The sequence below is a fragment of the Canis lupus genome, chromosome 5, assembly GCF_048164855.1.
Source record: "Canis lupus baileyi chromosome 5, mCanLup2.hap1, whole genome shotgun sequence".
Lineage (NCBI taxonomy): Eukaryota > Metazoa > Chordata > Mammalia > Carnivora > Canidae > Canis > Canis lupus.
In genome coordinates this window covers 28958937-28978965 of record NC_132842.1, presented here as the reverse complement: position 1 = coordinate 28978965, position 20029 = coordinate 28958937, and the positions used below count along the sequence as shown (strand labels likewise).

At 39.8% G+C, this 20029-nt stretch overlaps 1 protein-coding gene across 1 annotated transcript in view; it reads right to left on the bottom strand.

Annotated features, from left to right (window-relative positions):
- Positions 1 to 4461: 4461 nt before the first annotated feature.
- KIN (Kin17 DNA and RNA binding protein) overlaps positions 4462 to 20029 on the bottom strand; it is a 35549-nt gene continuing 19981 nt past the window's right edge. The window contains exons 8-13 of the mRNA XM_072825880.1: positions 17572 to 17701; positions 14668 to 14718; positions 11137 to 11205; positions 9934 to 10033; positions 8175 to 8275; positions 4462 to 4795 (exon numbers count right to left, since the gene is read on the bottom strand). Of these exons, the coding sequence (XP_072681981.1) occupies positions 4733 to 4795; positions 8175 to 8275; positions 9934 to 10033; positions 11137 to 11205; positions 14668 to 14718; positions 17572 to 17701 (514 nt within the window). The 3' untranslated portion in view covers positions 4462 to 4732. The remainder of the gene's footprint in view (positions 4796 to 8174; positions 8276 to 9933; positions 10034 to 11136; positions 11206 to 14667; positions 14719 to 17571; positions 17702 to 20029) is intronic.

Genomic DNA, 20029 nt, shown 5'->3' with positions numbered 1-20029 from the left:
TTTCTAAGAGCTGGATAATTGGTCAATCAAAGAAATAACTGGAAAAAAAGAAAATTAAAGATCATCTCCTATGTGTAGTAAAAATGAACTAAGAATCAGGAACTATTTTAGTACATACTGGTATGAGATCTTACGCAAATCATTCTGCATGCTTTAAGGGATCACTTAATACCATATAAAGTAGCATTTTCTCTTCAGCCTTATCCTAATTGAAAGAGATAGAAGTCACTCCAAAGACCCTGTAAGATCAGAGTAAAAGTTACCTGGCTGCCTGCATACATAAAAATGTTTAAATAATGTTCATATATATGCTGGATACATAAAAATGATGTAAAAATTTAGTATTATTAAGACTTTTTCACACTGGCCAACTCTATACTGGTGACTTTTTCTGGAATATCCATGTGGGAGAAAGAAAAATGAAGGATGCTTCCTTTTAACAGTATAACGATTCAGTTATCCACTTAACATTTCTAGGGGCACTTCGTCAACTCTAAAACCAACTCAAGGCTGATCCATATTCTAATCCTTTGATTCTATTTTAGCAAAGTAGGAACTGAGGTGTATCCTGTTACCAGTTAATGGTCTCTTACTAAGGCCCAGCAAAGTTAGGGGGGATTTTTAAGTAGCTGCCCCAGACTATCAAGTTTCTTTTCATTGGCCAATCCTTTCACTTGAGTATCAGTTCACTGAACATTGTCAATTTCTAAACAACACACCTTGGGTCTACACCCACTTCTCACATCTCCAGTACCCACTACAATGGCTAACTTACGGGAGGTACTCGGTACATGTTTGTTGGATGAATTTACTCAAGTATGAAAGCAAAAATGGATAGACAGAAGTAGACAGGGGAAAAGCAGCAGAGAAGGCAATAGGATCCAGTGGCGTGCCCAATGAAGAAAACTCAAGGAATCTGGTTTCCCAAGACACTATTGCGATAATTTGATATGACCTCAAGTGATATGATGAAAAATAGCTTTCAAAAAAAATAAGAAGAGAAGCCACACATACTGGGAAAAAATGTTTGCAAAAGACATATCTGATAAAGGCCTGGTATCCAAAATACACAAAGAACTTTTAAAACTCAACAATAATGGGGCACCGGGATGGCTCATTTGGTTAAGCTTCTGCCTTCAGCTCAAGTCATAATCCTGGGGTCCTGGGATAGAGCCCCATGTTGGGCTCCCTGCTCAGTGAGGAACCTGCTTCTTCCTCTCCCACTCCCGCTCCCCCTGCTAGTGCTCTCTGTCAAAGAAACAAAAATCTTTTACCAGAAAAACCCACACAAAAACTCAACAATAAGAAAATGAACAACCCAATTAAAAAATGGGCAAAAGACTTAGACACCTCGCCAAAGAAACACAGATGGCAAATAAGCACATGAAAAGATGTTCGATGTCATATGTCAATAAGGAATTGTAAATTTAAATAACAAGGAGATACCACTACACACCTATCAGAATGGCCAAAAATCACCCTGACAACACTAAATGCTGGAGAGGATGTGGAGCAACAGGAGCTCTCAATCATTGCTGGTGGAAACGCAAAATGGCGCAGCCACTTTGGAAGACAGTTTGGCATTTTCTTATAAAAGTAAACATACTCTTACCATATGATCCAGCAATTGCACTCCTTGGCATTTACCCTGAATTGAAAACCTGTCCATGTAAAAACTATGCATGGATGTTTATAGCAGATTTACTTATAATCCACAAAATCTCGAAACAACCAAGATGTCCTTCAGTAGGGGAAATGCTAGCTTGTGGTATGTCCAGAAATATTATCCAATGCTATAAGGAGACGAGCCATGAAGCCATGAAGAGACATGGAGAAACTTTATGTGCATATTTCTAAGTGAAGGAAGTCAATTTGAAAAGGTTGCATAGGATTCCAACCATGACATTACAGAAAAGGCAAAACTATGGAGATAGGAAAAAAAAAATCAATGATTGCCAAGGGGTTGAAATGGGGGGAGAGAGGGATGGACAGCAGAGCACAGAAGATTGTTAGGCTGGTGAAACTATTCTGTATGACACTGTAACGGTGGCTACATTTTATTATCAAAGTGTCCAGATCCACAGAATGTACAACACCAATAGTGACACGAATATTAACTAAGGACTTTGGATGAGGACGATGTGTCAATCATTATCATAGGTTTATTATAACTAATGTGCCACCTGGGTGGGGGATGTGAATAGTGAGGGAGGTTGTGCATGGATGGGGATAGGGGATCGATGTGAAATCTTTGTACCTTCTGCTGAATTTTGCTGTGAGCTTAAAATTGCTCTGAAAAAAAAAAAAAAGTCTGTGTAAAGAAAAGTAGCTTGCAATGATTTGAAAAGAAAAAAAGTCCATATGAAACTTGATATTAGGTGTCCGCAGCCACTTTGTGTAATGTAACCACTACTGGCCTCCACGAACTTATAGAGAAAAACGTCCTGTCGCCTAGAATCATATTTTTGTACTTCAGATTTTTGAAAGTTAAGAGCTTCCTCGATTATGCTATTTATTTTCATTCTGAGATAATTTCAGGAGTATGTTGGGGAAAATAGTTAAAATATGGGAGGTAGGGAGGAAACATTTTTTCCTATGAAGAAAACCAGGGAGGGGATTCCAAACTTAGAGATCTGGGGGAGGAGACATGTGAAATCTGTCATGGTTTACTAATATTATTATCGGGGAGAACCATTCTCCCTCCTGAAACTCTCCAGGCCAGGCCACAGATGTGTGGCTCCATTTACTGAACCAGTGCCCACCACGTCTGACACTATGTATTCTCTGTAGTTCTCACAACCCTGCTGGGACGCCTTTTTTTTTTTTTTTTTGACAAAACATTAAAAACACTGAAATTCAAGAACATGATCATTTCTAAGATGACATAGCTGGTGAGCAGAACAGCCAAAATGCTACTCGAAGCCTGCTCAACTCCAAAACTCAGCTCCTTTTCATGTTCCTACGCTGTCAAGTTAGTTCAGACACACTTGAATTCATCCTGAAGAGTCGTGTTGGCAAAAGGTATAGGGATCATCCCGTTACTATTTCTTATGCTGTCTTCTGTTTCCCAGCACATATTCTCCTACTTCCTGACAACAGAATTTATCGCCTCTCCCTGCGGCTAAGTCCAAGACAGATGGCCTAGGGGCTGGAACACAACCCAAGTCTGGCCAATCAGGATAGTCCAACCCTTGCATTTGGAGTGATTTGTCCCAGTGTGGACCAGTTAAACCTCAATTCTGGTCTTCTGTTTGAACTGTGGGAGAGGGACTCCTGGGTGGCTCAGTGGTTGAGCATCTGCCTTTGGCTTAGGTCATGATCCCCAAGGTCCTGAGATCAAGTCCCACATTGGGCTCCCCATAAGGAACCTGCTTCTCACTCTGCCTATGTCTCTGCTTCTCTCTGTGTGTGTCTCATGAATAAATAAATAAAATCTTAAAAAAAAAAAACAAAAAACTGTGGGAGAAAAGAAAGATGTGAAGCCAGGGATACTGGCAGCCATCTTCCTGGTGTGAGGGACTGAGAGTGGAGCCAACACAGAGAAAGGAAGAGTGGTAGAGACCAAGCCCTGATACTCTTTGAACCCTACTGGAAGCTAAGGTCCACTCCTTTTGTCATGTGAACTGTACATTTATTTTTTTAAATTCTTTTTCATAATCCAACTATGAGGTGCATTTCCTTTCTTTGGCATCCCTTTGGCTCTATAATTTAAAAGTGTATAGTTTCATATTGTTGATGGGATTGTAAAATGGACTGCTCAAAATGTTAAACATGGTATCATGAGTTACAGGAAACCTCAGCAACTCCATCCCCAGGCGCTGAAAACGTATGTCCACAGAAGACCTGGTACATGAAAGTTCAGATAGCAGCATTGCCCACAACAGGCCAAAGCAGAAACAGCCAGAATGCCCATCAACTGACAGATGGATTTTAAAAGTGTGGCCTACCCATATGGTAGACTACGGTGCAGCAGGGAAGAGGAGGAAGTACTGATCTGTGCCCGGATGTGGATGGTCCTAGAAAGCATGATGCTGCATGAAAGAAGTTCATCATAAAAAGACGATAGGTTGTACAATTCCACTGATGTGAAATGCCCAGAACAGGAAAATCATGGAAACCAGAAGTAAACTAGTGGGTGCCAGGGGCTGAGGGAGGACAGAGAGTGACCATGAGCACAGGTGTCTTTCTGCAGTGACGACAATGTTCTAAAATTAAACAGTGGAGGGTACGGGTTCCCAACTCCATAAATACACTAAAACCCGCTGAATTGTACACTTTAAATGGGCAAAGTTATATGGTGTGTGAGCTCGATCTCAATAAAGCTGTGACTCTATTTATAGTCTGACTTTAAAAAGTGTAATTATATTTATAGTTCAACATTACCACTTTACTACAGAAAATATAGAGTATATGAAGAATTTCCTTTAACTGCAGGGTTCTAAATCATCTTATATAAAACAGTTTTCAATAACATTCTTTTAATGAAGATTAAAAAATCATTAAGGAAATATTACAAAGGAAACAAAACACGAACAAAATTACATTGTTCTGATACTTCGTGAGACATAATTAGATTTTGCTATAAGCTTTGCTGAACAACTATACAGTAATATTTAAATAAATCCATTTGCTTTATACAAAAGAAACACCCTAACACAGTAGAGTCTCATAATGCCTTGGTGAACACCAATTTGATGTTTTAGGATTTTAATGTGTTAAAAGATTTTCAAACTCAGGCAAGTTTAGAAATGTCTTCGTATTGAATTCCTTCAACTCTGCGTCCTTTTAAAGGGCCCTACAAGTTAAAACAAATGGGGAAAAAAAGATTAAAAATACACAAGCACTTAAAAGACAAGAAAATGACACTACCCTTAAAGATCCATCTATGCCTTTTCCATACCCCTCCCTCTAATACCATTAGGGTAGCCAACATTTTTGTAGGAGTATGAATTTTAAAATATTCTATGGCATAGTCATTAAGAAGTGCCATGACTTCTTCGGGACATGTGAAATGTGTTATCACGACATGTTGCAGCTGGGACCTGCTAGCTGTTGGGCATGTCCCCTGCTCACTGGACATTGTCCCTGCTTCCCCGTGTGGTGAGATGTGGTCACAGGATGGAGCTCCAGCCACAGAGTTGAACAGAAGTGACGCACGCCACCTCCAGGCCCAGGCCATGCTGTCCTCACACACAGCCTGCCACAATCCCTGGGGCCCATCTGAAGCACATGAACATGGCAATTGTAATAGCCACTTGCTGAAGGTGATGGAGACACGAGCTGGAAAGATCCTGGCCAGGCTCACAAACCACTCCTCAGAGAAGAGCTAGTCCCTGATCAAGAACACCCATTTTGGATTTTAGAATGAGAAGTTAAATTCTGTTGTGTGTGTTTGTGCCATTTGGGAGTTTCTTTTTCAACAGCAAATATTATTTTAAGCAATTCAGATACTCCCATTCAAATGTGTTTATAGTTGAGCTTTGACAATTCGGCTGGTCTTTCTTACAGAAAATGAGCCCAACTTTAAACATATTTGCTTTTTCTGTTCGTATTTAAAAGAAGAGAAAAGGGAAAATCTGGACATTGGGAAAGAACAGCTGTCACAGAAGTGGACACCACCTGGGAGCACAGAGGCAAGAATGTGGCCCGAGCCCAGACTGACTGAGTTCAAACACCATGCTCAGCCAGTGACTCGACCCTTTGGTGCCCCACCATCCCTTGAGGGGAATAATAATAGGATCTCAGTTACTGGGCTGCTGGGAAATATAATGAGTCAATGAAGTTAGAATAATATCTGGAGTATAAAAGGAGTAGGAGCTCAATAATTCTTGGCTCTTATTAAATATTCTGGTTAAAATTTGAAAGCTGGTCCTCTCTCTTGCAAAATATAAAATGATGATGATGAGGACTCTCACCTTGAAGTGAGATTTTAACTTTTTATTGAGGATCATACCTCTCCTTCATAATCCTTTTTAAAATGCTCTCCTTTAATATGTAATAATGACTGTGTTTAAAGGAAGTAAGTTCCCAGATAAAGCATGACTCGGGTTGGATCTTTTGTTACCAAGTGTAAAGGCCTGTGGACAAGTACGCTTTTCTGGTAAGAATACAAAGCTGGGGAATAAGGGAGCCAGTCATTTGGTTAATTAGGCAAACAGCTAAGGTAAAAGGCTTAGACTGTTTTTAAAAAATTTGTGGAATATTTAAAAATCTGCTTATTAAATGAGTAAATTTCAAATATTTTGATACTGATGCCACATTTTAGACACCAGAAATGATAAACTAGTGGGAGAAATCATTTGGAAAGTTCATGTGTTTCATGGCAATGATGTAAAGGAACTGTGGGGACACAGCTAAGTGGACACACAAATGCAAACAGATTATTTTTAAATTGGGGGGAAGGTGTGAAAGAAAAGTAAAGAAGCAGGTGGATCTCTTAAAAGTACACGCTGCTTTGCAGGCAAGCAGGCCTGTTATGTGGGTGTCCTCCTAGCTCCTGCCTCAGTTCAGCTCTGTACGGCATGCAAGCTCAGGAAGGAGCAGCTCGGGTCACAGCGAGGGAGCAAAGAATGGGCCCGCGAAAACCAGACTGCGACCCAAAGGGATCTGGACGGAGCCTAGAATGTCCTCCGTGCTGATTAGCCGTTTTGCATTGCCTGAGATGAAAGCATGGATTGAAGCAGGATCTAAACTGGAGAGTATACAAAGTGCAGGAGAATCATTTTGCCAAGGAAATATGAGATTTTCCATGACGTTATACTGACTGAGACAGAGAGAAAAACTGAGTTTTAATTAAAAAAGAACCTCAATCTATTAATTTAATTAGACTAGTAAATTTCTCAGTACCAGGAGATGCCCCTTCCTTTCCTTCTCTTATAGTTTATGTTAGTTAGTGACAGTTTTTAAGTTCTTGTTGTCAGGGACAGAAAAAAAACGCTCAATTTATTTAAATGTGGTTTCTCTCAGACAACGACCTACATGATTTTTCCAAACGTAGTCCAATATGGGTTTAGGTGCCTACAACACCACACATGAAATTGGGCAGTTACTCTAAGTTCTAGAGAGGGCTCAGGAGGGTCCTCAGACTCTCTGAGGGCCTATTATCCCCCCAAGTGCTAACTTACTGCACTGGATGTAAAAAGGGATTTCATTAAGAGTCACAGCACCATTGTTTGAAGTTTCAAAATGCATTATATGGTTGGGGGAAAGCCCATTTCAGGCCCCTCCTCCCCCCAGAAGACACTTCAGGCCACACTCGCAGACCTGTCCGTGAGCCATCCGCTCTGCAGCAAGCACTTGCACATCAGATTTCCTTAAATTACTTTATTGACTCCACTACCTTTAGCCCTTTATGAAAGAAGGGAAGGACTCTTCAAAATAAGGGCTCTTCCTCCATTAATTCTGCCTCTATAATCCCCACTCATGCCAGATTGAGTTTTATATTACATGTGAGGAAAAAAGTTGAGATGTGAAACTGAACATACCGCATACAATTTTATAAAATACAGACTGGAAAGGAACAGGTCAAAATACTAAAGGGAGTTATCTGGCCAGGGGATTATGGGAAATTTTTAAAGTTATTTGTATTCAATTGACCTTTTCAGGTTTTACACAATGAATGTTGCTGTAGACTGAGTGTGTCGTCCGTTCCCCCCACCCCCATAGAATTCATGGCTGTCACCTAATGCCCAATGGGACTGTATTTGGTGGTGGGGCCTTTGGGGAGTGATGGGGTTGTGGGGGTGGGGCCCGCATGAATGTACTGGTGCCCTTATAAAGACCCCGGAGAGCTCCTTTGTCGCTTCCATCATGTGAGGACACAGGAGCCAGGAAGCAGGCCCTCAGCAGACACTAAATCTGCCAGTGCCTTGTTCTTGGGACTTCCAGCCCTCAGACCTGTGAAAACCAGATTTGCTTCTAAGCCACCCAGTCTATGGCATTCTGTTACAGCAGCTCGCGTGGACTAAGGCACACATGCATTTCTTTTGAAATCCGGAAACGAAATACTTTATAAGGGCAGAGTCATTACAAAAACTAAGCTTACAGATTTCCATATAGGAGAGAAGACAAACAAAAAAACCCAGACTCTAAAATAAAACAAAGACCAACCCAATGAAAAGGACCTATGGCATCTTTTTAAAGCATTTAGAAATTCTTTGTGTAAATGTACGTACAGTTTCAATGATTATTGTAGCTGAGAAAGTCTTCTCATTGATGGATTCTAAGGTGCCTTCATTTCCTCTGTAGCCTCCATTTAAAACAAGAATTCTTTTTCCTGCAGTAGAAGAGAATATCACACTGAACGCAAAGAAATGTTCACTTTTTTCTTCTACCTTGTTACAGCAAAGTGCAGTTACACTGAATGACACCCTCTTAAAAGTCCTTAATCCTTTTAGAACTCTAATATTCTAAAGGAGAGTCTGTAGGTGCCTTTGGGACTGTAATGTTATAGGAATCCTCATGTTTTTTTTCACTTGTCAAAGGGATACATTTTAGCCTTAGATTGCAATGAGTAGAAGGTACTTAGGGTCCAGAAATAATCAGAAAAGAAAAATTAGCTTACTTTGGCTTTTTTTTTTTTTTTTTAAAGAGAGAGTGGCAGAGGGAGATGGAAAATCTTAAGCATGGAGCCTGATGCAGGGCTTGATCTCAGGACCCTGAGATCATGACCTGAGCCAAAATCAAGAGTCAGACACTTAACCGATTGAGCTACCCAGGCGCCTCACTTTGCCTCTTTTTAAAAATCACAGGATGGTTTGGCAGTTTCATAAAAAGTCAAACATATCCTGCCTTGAGTGAGCCATTCTAAGTATTTTCCCCATAGAAAAGAAACCCTATGTCCATATAAAGACTTGTGTGTGAATGTTCTTGGAAGTTTTACTTGTAACAGTCAAAAAACTGTAACCAACTGAAGTGTCTATCAAAAGGTGACTAAATGAAAAGTGGTACATCCATACAGTGAAACCCTACTTCACAACAGAAAGAAGCTACACATGACGTGACAACATGCAGGGATCCAAAATAATTGCGCTTAATGAAAGATGCCAGGCCAAAAATCAGGACACAGGGTATGATTTCATTCATATAAAATTCTAGACAGATACAAACTTTTCTATAGTGATGGAAAGTACACAAGTGGTTGCCCCGGGGGACATGGGAGGCAAGAGTGGAGGGGTGGCAAGGAAGGATGATAAAGGGCAGTGATAACACTGGGAGGGGGAGGGAGGTGATGGGTACACTGGTAAGCTCCATCGTAGGGATGGTTTTGCAAGAGTATTCATGGGTTAAAACTGATCAAACTGTATACTTTATACAAGTGCAGCTTTTTGAATGTCAATTATATCTCACTAAAGCTGAAAACAAAATTTTTTTTTAAGCCATAAAATGAGTTTTATTTTAGGAGGAAAGAATAAAGGATCTGATAAGTGGAAGTTTTACACAGACTAACACTACCACTAGTGCCAGCGATGATACCGTTATGAAGGCTTCAGGTCAGAGGCAAACCACCTAAACAAGGTAGCATTCATACTAGATATTTAGAAGTACTTAAATGATAAAGACAATTAAGGAAGAGAAAAAGCAAAACAATACTGAATTTGATTTTACCATCTTAGGTAGCCAAAGAAATATATTAATAACAACCAGAGTATGACTGATATTTTTTTCCTTATGAGTTTGTGTTTTGCTTCAGGAAAAAAAAAAAAGGATTCCAGGAAGGGGAAATTTATTCACGCCACAAAAGAGCTTTCACAGAGGACTGGTAAACTATCGTGTCGCCTGAAATGAAGCACATCAGTTCTACTGGCACCTACAAATTTCTAGAAAGGAAATCCATGTCTATAACTGTTAGGTAGTGTTGAGAAACCCTGGTTTTAAGGATGGAATCACCAATTTTAATAGCATAGACATTAAATGGTCTGCAAAAAGATTTACCTGGTGCTGGAATTACTGTTTCTAAATGAGTCTGGTCAAGTTTCAGCTTGTCTCCAGAGTCAATCATCTTTACAACAGCTGTATATTTGTCAATTACTTCCTGTCATGTGAAATCAACACTTTTATAATAGCAGAAATAAGTGCACACAAATTTCAAAGGACAGAAATAGGTTAAGATGAAAACAAATGAAATTCCAGTCAAAAGGTAAGAGCAACTCCTGGTATAAATGACACTATTTTATAGATTCCATATACGACTTCTCATTCTGTGCTTTTTAATTTAAAAAAAAATGTATTACATTTTTATTTTATTTTTTTTAAGATTTATTTATTTATTTATTCATGATAGACATAGAGAGAGAGGCAGAGACACAGGCAGAGGGAGAAGCAGGCTTCATGCCAGGAGCCCGACGCGGGACTCGATCCCGGGACTCCAGGATCGCGCCCTGGGCCAAAGGCAGGCGCCAAACCACTGAGCCACCCAGGGATCCCCTTATTATGTTTTTAAATTTAAATTCCAGCAGGGTTAATACACAGTGTTCTATTAGTTTCGGGTATACGATATAGTGATTCTATGCTTCCTAATAAAGAATTCAATTCAAGACTTAGCAAAGGTTTTCATCTGTAAAGAATAAAAAGACTGGTTGGTGATCTTACAATACAACTTCAGCAAATACAGTGAGAGGAAGAATGCCGAGCTTCAAGTACAACAGAAGGGCATTTGTGCATGCACAATGCCGGGCGCCGGAATGGAATGATTTAGGAATGGCAGTGAGGACTGGAGCGTAGATTTTTAAATTTTAAAATCCTAGGGCAGCTAGAAGTCTCTCAGGCAAAACACAACAAGGGAGTCGTCCTTGGAACTCTGGGGACTTAATCATACTCCCCATGGTTAACAAAGAGGCTGCGTCTCACTGACTGGCAAGGCATCACAGTGAGTGAGCGAGTTTAAGCTGCACCATTGGGATTTCATACATACTGTTTGCTCCAGTAAGGAAGCACCAAAATTAAATATAAACTATGTTGTTGTGAAATGAATCATTTTCCCAACAATTATGAATTCACTTTCCTTTCATGAACCATCGGGCACCTCAGACACAAGTCTCCCGCCCTGAGGATTTGATTTTTCAGGGACACCAAAGTGGCTTGACTCCGCGAGCCACCAGCTCTTCACAAATTCCATTCCCAGCCTCCCGTCCTTACCTTAACAACACCCTTTTTCTTATGATATTTCTCTCCAAGTTTTTTGGTTATAATTTTCACGATGATTTCCTAGAAAATAACAACAACGAGAAAATAAAGATGAAAGGAAAAGACCTAAATCATCTTTTCGGGTTTACCCCTTCGCTTTAAATCACGTTCACCAAGAATCACGGCCAAAACGTAAACTGCTCTGCTAAATAGAAAATTCTGGAGTTCTAAGCCTTCCTGATTAGGCAGAGCATTCCCGTAGTGATCTTTTATTTCTTCTTTCTCCCTTTATTCAACATGACTACCAAGAGGGAAGACAGTGCCTGCCTCAAGGCTGATTTCGACACTGAAGGTCTCTTGAAATCTAGGACTTTTATTTGCCAATCTCGACCCTATGAATCCATGTCTTTCACAAATAACTTCTTTCTCTCTCTTCATTCAAGGAAGTGAAAAGGGCCGAAGATATTACACTGCTGGTGTTCGCTGCTGATAAAAACTCGATGGCAAGTCTCACTGGGAATCGCAAGGAACTGAGTCTTTGAGCTCACGCATGACATTTTCCACAATGTTCTTTTCTCATTATGTTACTCTGAATTTTTGATACAGACTGGATTTTCCCAGATTAGCTTCGGCTAAAAGTATCGTTCTTCTGAACATCTAATTCTCAAATGGGAGAGAAATCTGGGCTTATTTCATATTAATGCATTCTGAGTTTGGTTCTTTATCATCATTTTCCTGATTTAGACGAGCTAACGGCTGATCATGAAAATTCAATCCCGACTTAATGCTACAGTCACTGTAGTGATTCTGTATTTGTTACTTCAAGTGAATGTAACAGAGGTACTAGATGGTCACAGTAAGCCAGTCTAAAAATATTATGAATCAAAATTCAGTAAGGATTTGGGGGGAGGATATATTATAGCAGAAAAACGTATTTAAGAGAAAACGTGAATGGTCTTATTCTTAAGTCTCTAAGAATCTAAGGTTTTGGTTTTTTTTCCCCCTACTGGGCAGCAAAGCAAGATTTATTAAGTGATAACAAAGCAAAATTTACTGAGTGATAGTACTAAGCTCCTAAAAAGGGGGGTGACCCAAGAGGGGTTGCCCAATAACCTAAGACTTTCTAAATGAAGCCAACTAATGCCAAACTCTGATTTAGCCAGAGTATTTCCGGGCTAAGTTTCTCAAAGGCCCTCATGGGTACACGCTCATTATTTGGAGCTAACTCATTACATCATTGGGCTTACTGACACTAGCTCATGCAATAGATCTGTTCAAAGTATTTCTTTTCTGAGTTTAAACATAAAGCTCTCCAATCTATCTGTGTGGACTGCTGGTTATTTTAACAAACATATTGACCATTAAAAAAAAAAAAAACATATTGACCATTTCAACGTAAGTGACACACAGGGTCATCAGAGCAACTGTTGGATGATCCTCACTTTTACTGTAATACACACTGTAGAAGGGAACCAGGAAAAAAAACAGGAATAATTTATTATGAGAGAATTATCAAACATAGAACATAACTGAAAGTATTATCAGTGGGAAGAAAATTTTTGGACTAATTAAAACTTGTAATGATTTCTTTCTTTCTTTTTTTCTTTTGGTTTTCTTTTTCCTTTAAACCAATGAAGGGCACATCAGAATCACCCAGGAGGATGGTGAAAATATGCATTTCACTACAGGAGACTGGATAGTAAAAGTAGTAAAATATCTAACCTGGAAAAAACACTTTTCTAAGAATTTGTGAATTTCTCTACGGTAAGAATGACTGCTTTCAGCAAAATTCTTGATTACACTTTCATAAACAATAATCAAACTATTAATATTCAATGCTAAGTGGGACTCCTGTGGGGCTCAGTCAGTGAAGCATCTGCCTTCAGCTCACATCATGATATTGGGGTCCTGGGATGGGGCCCTGCATTGGGTTCTCTGCTCAGCAGGGAGCCTGCTTCTCCCTCTGCCCCTCCCCCTGCTTGTGCACTCTCTCTCTCTGAAATAAATAAATAAAATCTTAAAAAAAAATTTCAAATCCTAGCTACTGGAATGGAGAAAACAAAACAAAACATGGGTGGTTTCCTCCCTTCAGACCCCCCCTTTACTAATCTTGACTAAATCTGTACTCAGAGATGGGGAATCAGGGGGCCTGACACATTCCAGGAAGCAGTACTGTTGACCAGTTGAAATCACAACCTTACAGAATCAGATTGCCAGGGAGATCCTGACTCAGTGCTTACTTATGGCCTTCAGGAAATTACTCAAATGCTTTATGCCTCTTTTCTTACCTATAAAATGGGAATTATAACAGGAATTACCTTATAGGATTGACATAAGAGGACTCATTCCCTATTTAACACAGCAAGTATTTTCACATTAGCTAACTTGCTTCCTGATCCTTCTCATGGCCATGGGTTTTCTGGAACATCACAGACTCTAAACGACTCTGCATTTACCTGGGCGTAAGGAATGTGCGACAAGGCCCCCCACCTTGACCTAGCTGGTGCCGCCAGCAACAAAAAGCAAATGTACAGGAAGTTTGGGATACACTGAGCTCAGGCATAAAACTGTCGTGGCCAAAAAGGTACACAGGAAACAGCAAATGTAATCTACGCTGGAAAGCAAGCTCCAGAAATTGTGCCCAGTCCCTCAAAACCTGGGAATTTTTAACTTTTTTCTTTTTTTTTTTTTTTTACAACATAATAGAGTCTCAGGGGATACCAACTTGCGGTTTCAGGAAAGAAATGCCTCCCATGTAGAAGACCACAAACTAAGATATGGAAGCAAAATTATTTTCAAGCTTAGAAGAAGCAGGACAATGAAAATGTGATTGAGAATGTGGGACTTCTTGACCTTCAAGGTTATTATTAATCTTACTTTCCGAATCAAAATGATCTAAATGACACACTCTCACTACTTTTCAGTCTCCTATTATTGATCAAACCAGCTTCTTTCAGGAGCTTTAATGAAGACACCCTGAGCGTCTTATGAAAACTTTACATCTAAGTTCAAGACAAAGCATCAAGAAGTAATACTTTTTAAAATTTTTTGTTTTAAAATTATTAGCTTAGAATAACAACAATAATAAATACACGATAAAATACAAAGCTTTACTTGATGTTTGTAAAATTAAAACTGGCTTTTTTGACAAAGTACCTAAAGAGAGATTTCAAGTTCAATAAGCTATAAGTTGAAAACAATTAACTTTGACATTCACAATTTCACCTTTCAGTCCCATTTCTGAAAACACAACCCTTGTCTTAGGGCAAAAATTGGAAGTAATTCCAGGCTTAAATTCAAGATGTCCACAAACAAATCTGACATTAAACTCAAGAAATCTGACCAGCCTGTAAAGGTGAAGTAATTCTCCAATACAGGTGCAACTGATCAGTTAAGATCAGATAAAAAGAAAAGTCATGAAAGTTATATATCCATACAATTTAAGTATATTTGAGAAACTCAGTCATTTATCCCAAATGCTCTTTACATTATTCACTTTTTTAAAAGCATTCAGGACTTAAGAAGCTCCAGCTGAGTACCTACCGGCTGTAGCCAGTGGTCTGTTCGGGCAGTTCTTTTCTTTTCCTCTTCAATCTGTAGAACACAGAAGACATTCATAGAATCCACTCTTTAAAATCCTCCAATTATTTCAAATACCATTCTATGTAGCAAAAGAATAGCATAAAACGTATACCTCAAAAAGAGATACATGGAATTTACAAGCTCTGACAAATACAAATAAACACTTTTTGCAATTAATTTTTGATTAAAAGAAAAAAAAACACTTTGGGGAGGGGCGCACACATTTGGATCAGTTGGTAGAATGTGTGACTCTTGATCTTGGGGTTGTGGGTTTGAGTTCCACGTTGAGTGTAGAGACCACTTAAAAATAAAATCTTTATACAGATGCAATGAAACGCCGGGACACCTGCACTCCAATGTTTCTAGCAGCAATGTCCACAATAGCCAAACTGTGGAAGGAGCCTCGGTGTCCATCGAAAGATGAATGGATAAAGAAGATGTGGTTTATGTATACAATGGAATATTCCTCAGCCATTAGAAATGATGAATACGCACCATTTGCTTCGACATGGATGGAACTGGAGGGTATGATGCTGAGTGAAATAAGTCAATCGGAGAAGGACAAACATTATATGGTCTCATTCATTTGGGGGAATATAAAAAATAGTGAAAGGGAATAAAGGGGAACGGAGAAAAAATGAGTGGGGAATATCAGAAAGGGAGACAGAACATGAGAGACTCGTAACTCTGGGAAACAAACAAGGAAGGGGTGGTGGAAAGGGAGGTGGGTGGAATGACTGGGTGACGGGCACTAAGGTGGGCACTTGAGGGGATGAGAGACTCCTTACTCTGGGAAATGAACAAGGGGTGGTGGAAAGGGAGGTGGGTGGGGTGACTGGGTGACGGGCACTGAGTGGGGCACTTGATGGGATGAGCACTGGGTGTTATGCTATATGTTGGCAAATTGAACTCCAATAAAAATAATTAATAAATAAATAAATAAATAAATAAATAAATAAATAAATAACCAATCTTTAAAAAAAAAACACACACGGGCAGCCTGGGTGGCTCAGTGATTTAGCGCTGCCTTCGGTCCAGGGCATGACCCTGGAGACCCGGGATCGAGTCCCACGTCGGGCTCCCTGCATGGAGCCTGGCCTCTCCCTCTGTGTGTGTCTCTCATGAATAAATAAATAAAATCTTAAAAAAAAAACAAAAAACCCACACCCACTTGGATTTACAAAATTATATGATAAAGCATGTCAACTGATCAAGAAAATAAACATGAGCAACCTCTATTTAGTTGACCGTGCAAGGCCACATGCCAGTGCTATAACACCCTCTCCCTGCTTCCCCCCATGTGCCTGTTACAAGCTGGAAAACCCGCCAACATTTTCATGTGGTAAAAACACACTTATAATTAATTTTGCAGTCTGAGGGCAAAAAGGGGCTTCTCTGTTTGAGAAGGATAATAAATCTTGTGAATGTAGGGCAAGAAAAACATAATGAGATATAAGCAAAAGGGTGTCCAAAGAAAAGAGTGCTGTCTGGCGGGAGAGGTGCTATTTTACACTTTTTTCTTTCTCAGAGGCCTTAAGTGAACCCTAAGTACCAAGTTTCAATGGATCAAACCACCATGATCCTTTGGTTGATAATAAATTCCATTTAAATTTCTCCAGCTTTCCAATAGTAACAAAGAACATTCTAAATTTAGCAGATTTTACAAAGGTAGGGGGCAGATCTGGCTTCCCATTTTACTTTGAATTAGATTCAGGGACTCCCTGTCGTGGCCTATCGAGACGTCTAAGATGTTTCTACTTTTCTATCAAACTGCAAATGGCATTTACTCTTGTGATCGCCATGCTCCAGCCATGTGGATCTTTCCTTCAGATGCTGAACTCAAGACCTTTCCTGCCTTGGTACCTCTTCACAAGCTATCCCCCATGGCCTGCCCTTAGGTACCCCTAGCACTTGGCATTTTGTAATAACTTACTCACTGGTTCACTTGTTTGGGGAACACCTCTCTTACCAGACTGAAAGCCCCGTGACACATAGGTTTCTCCCTGCTACAACAACATGGGACCTCACACAATGCCCGGCACAGAAGAGCCACTCAGTATTTGCTCAGTGATGGAGCGACCACACCTTCTAGTGTACATATTTCATATTATACTCTATACGGGTTAGACCACTCGGCCTTGTAAGAGCACCCAGTAATGGGGAACACCAAACAGCTGTCTCTATCCCTTCAGAAATGAGGAGAGGGTTGGGGAGACTAGAGGAAATGATATTACAGGAAAAACAAGTCAGTTCTTATATCCATTTCTTTTTGCCTGTCCTTATCCTTCCTACTTACTTCATAAATGATAAGGCTATGTGTGGAAACAGAGAGAGGAAGATTTAGAACTGCTCTTAATGTGTACATAGATTTAGAGCCAAAGAATGGTCCTCGATTCTAAATCACAGGTTTTCAAGGATTCATCATATAGGCTTAGCCATTAGGTTAAGTCAAATTCAAAATACGTCACACCTTCCTCTTGCTGGCTAGGAGGTGGCCCGTGGAAGTCAGAGGCAAGAGGAGAGCACAGGTTGGTGGGAGGAATCCACGGAGGATGCCAATTTCACAGAGCCACAGAAGGGGAACAAGGGTTTCATTTCTAGCTTCATGGACCACCAAAGTCTGTGACCATGAACACATGGAGAGTTCTGAAGGCAGCACTCAAGGAAGGAAAATAAACCTGTGACAAGGGGTTCCAACTCTGCTCAGATGGAACTGCATCCAGACTCCCTCCCACTAACCTAGTCTGTATACATTTTCTGACTTTACATTAATCCAAGCACTAGGAGACTATTTAACTTTCCTTAGTTTGAATTATGCCTTTCCTCTAACTGCTAAAACGTCGATAAGCAGCTCGTAAACTATACCTCCATGATTTCGTCGAGGGCAGATTTCTTTTTTTTCTTTTCTTTTGACTGAGCCGAGCTCCGGGAAGATTCTTTTCGTTTAACTGATGCTGCATTCCCGATGGCATTCAATGCGCTCGGTCCCAAGGAACTGGTAAAAAGAAGAGTCACGCTCATTAACCAAAACTATGCACAGAAGAAGGCTTTCTAATGTGCAGGATAACAGTACAGATGAAATTTGTTACATGATTAATGTACAACAGATTAGTCGAAACAACAGAGGACCCATCCTTATGCCTTGCAGGTCCCTAAGCACCGCAAGAACATAGAACCTTTCCTGCCTGAACACCCTCTCCCTTCTCCTCACCCCCTCACTCATGCCAACTACAAGCAGTACAGCAAGGTGCTGACAGCACTGGCTTCAGGGTTAGTTAGGTAGGTCAGGGCTTAAGGAGACTTCTGCTTCTGACCTTGAGCGATTAACTTTTCTTCAGTTCCTCATCCATAAATGAGGATAACAATGTGACCCAACTCAGAGCTCAACCGCAAGGATTAAATAAGAGGTTTGCAAAGAAATCTAGCACATTACTGTCAGTTCTATTTTTCAAAAGCAATTTCACATTGTCACTTAATTTCTGGTTGCTTCCAAATGCCTAAAATTGACAGTGTAAATTCTAACTTTTTTAGCGTGGTATACAATTGTCACCACTGGTGCAAGAATGCTATCTAACATTATATATATATATATGGTATATATATATGGTATATATATATATATATATACCAGCCATTCTGAATAAGAATTATTATTAAAAAAAAAAAAGAATTATTATTGACTGAGCCATGCCATGTTTCAGGTTTCATGCCTTTGCAAATTTGCATGTGCCTCTTTTATACCTAGAACGATCTCTGCATTTACCTGTTTGTTCCAGTTCTTTAAGATCCATCCTTCATGAGGGTTTGAACTGCCATAGCACCTGGTAGTATGTATCATATTCCACCTTATTATAATCATTTACATATATGATTTGTACAAATAATCATGTGTACGTATTTGTATATACTTATTTTTTCCTGTAAAGTGAGTCATCTGGCGACTCACATAAAATACATGTTCAATTAATATTTGATGACTAAATAAATATCAGTATAATCACTTAGATGATCATATTTGCAAAAGATGAACAAAGGATAAATATATGCATGAAGCTACCATGAAGATAACCAAGGAAATAAATGTGATTAACAGAAAAACAATGGAATTACTACTTGGGACTTTATTTTTTTTGAGAGAGAGAGAAAGCGTGAATGGAGGAAGATGGAGCAGGGGCAGAGGGAGATGGGGAGAGAATCTTAAGCAGGCTCTCCGCCCAGCACAGAACCAGATGCAGGGCTCAATCTCCTGATCTCTCCAAGATCACGGTCAGAGGCTTTTAACGGACTGAGCCACCCCTATTTGGACTTTTTTTTAAGGCACTTAAAGATAGCATTAGATTTACTGGCAGCCAGATTACTCTATGGATTCCCATTCAGCCTGGAATCACTATAATCCTGACTTCTTTTCTATACAAGGGGGGTACAGGTCAGAATTCCCCCACTTGGTCTTCAGAGTGGCTATTCTTCCTTCACCTAACTGGTAGGGTTTTACATCTGCCCTTCTGAAATTTACATAATTCAATCCTCTGAATATCTAGGTTCTGACTCTGTTACCACACAAATCCCCCAGGTTTATGACAACTGTAAGTAATACAGATTTGGTTCTGAACGGATTAAGTTCATATAGAGATGAACTCTTCAATTTACTGTTTAAAAAGAAAATTCTTTAGATTGAAAAGTACTTTTAGCTAGGAATCTACCAAACTTAGAACTAATTCCAGATCACAATCAACCACACTACACTATATAAGAGGGATGAGTAACAACCCTAGCAAATGGGGAGTGATGACTGAGTGGGTACTTGGGGTCCAGTGATCACCACTACCTCCTTGTATGTTTGCAAACCAACTACTTCCTACTAAAACCAGCAGGAAAAGCTTGCTACTGTTTTCTGAAGATTTTTCTCCACTTTTTAGAAAAATATTTGCTTATTTTTCTGCTTTCTCTTCACATTCTCCATTAATTCCTCGAATTTTTTCAACAAGGGTTCCTAGAATGCCTTAATAAATTACTTCAGTAGTTCGCTATTTGTCTCACCCTAGAAACATGAGTTTACTCAAGGCTATTAGATACTTTTCTTAAGACTAAGCTGCATAAAAAACAAACAACCCAGGTGGCTCAGTCGGTTCTGACTTTGGCTCAGGTCATGGTCTCAGGGTCCTGGGGTCGAGCCCAGCATCAAGCTCCCTGCTGAGTAGGGAGTCTGCTTCTCTCTTTCCCTCTGCCCCTCCCTTTGTTCTTGCTCTCTCTCTAATAAATAAATAAAATCTTAAGACAAACAAACAACCGACCCAATTAAAAAATAAGCAAAAGTGAGGCATCC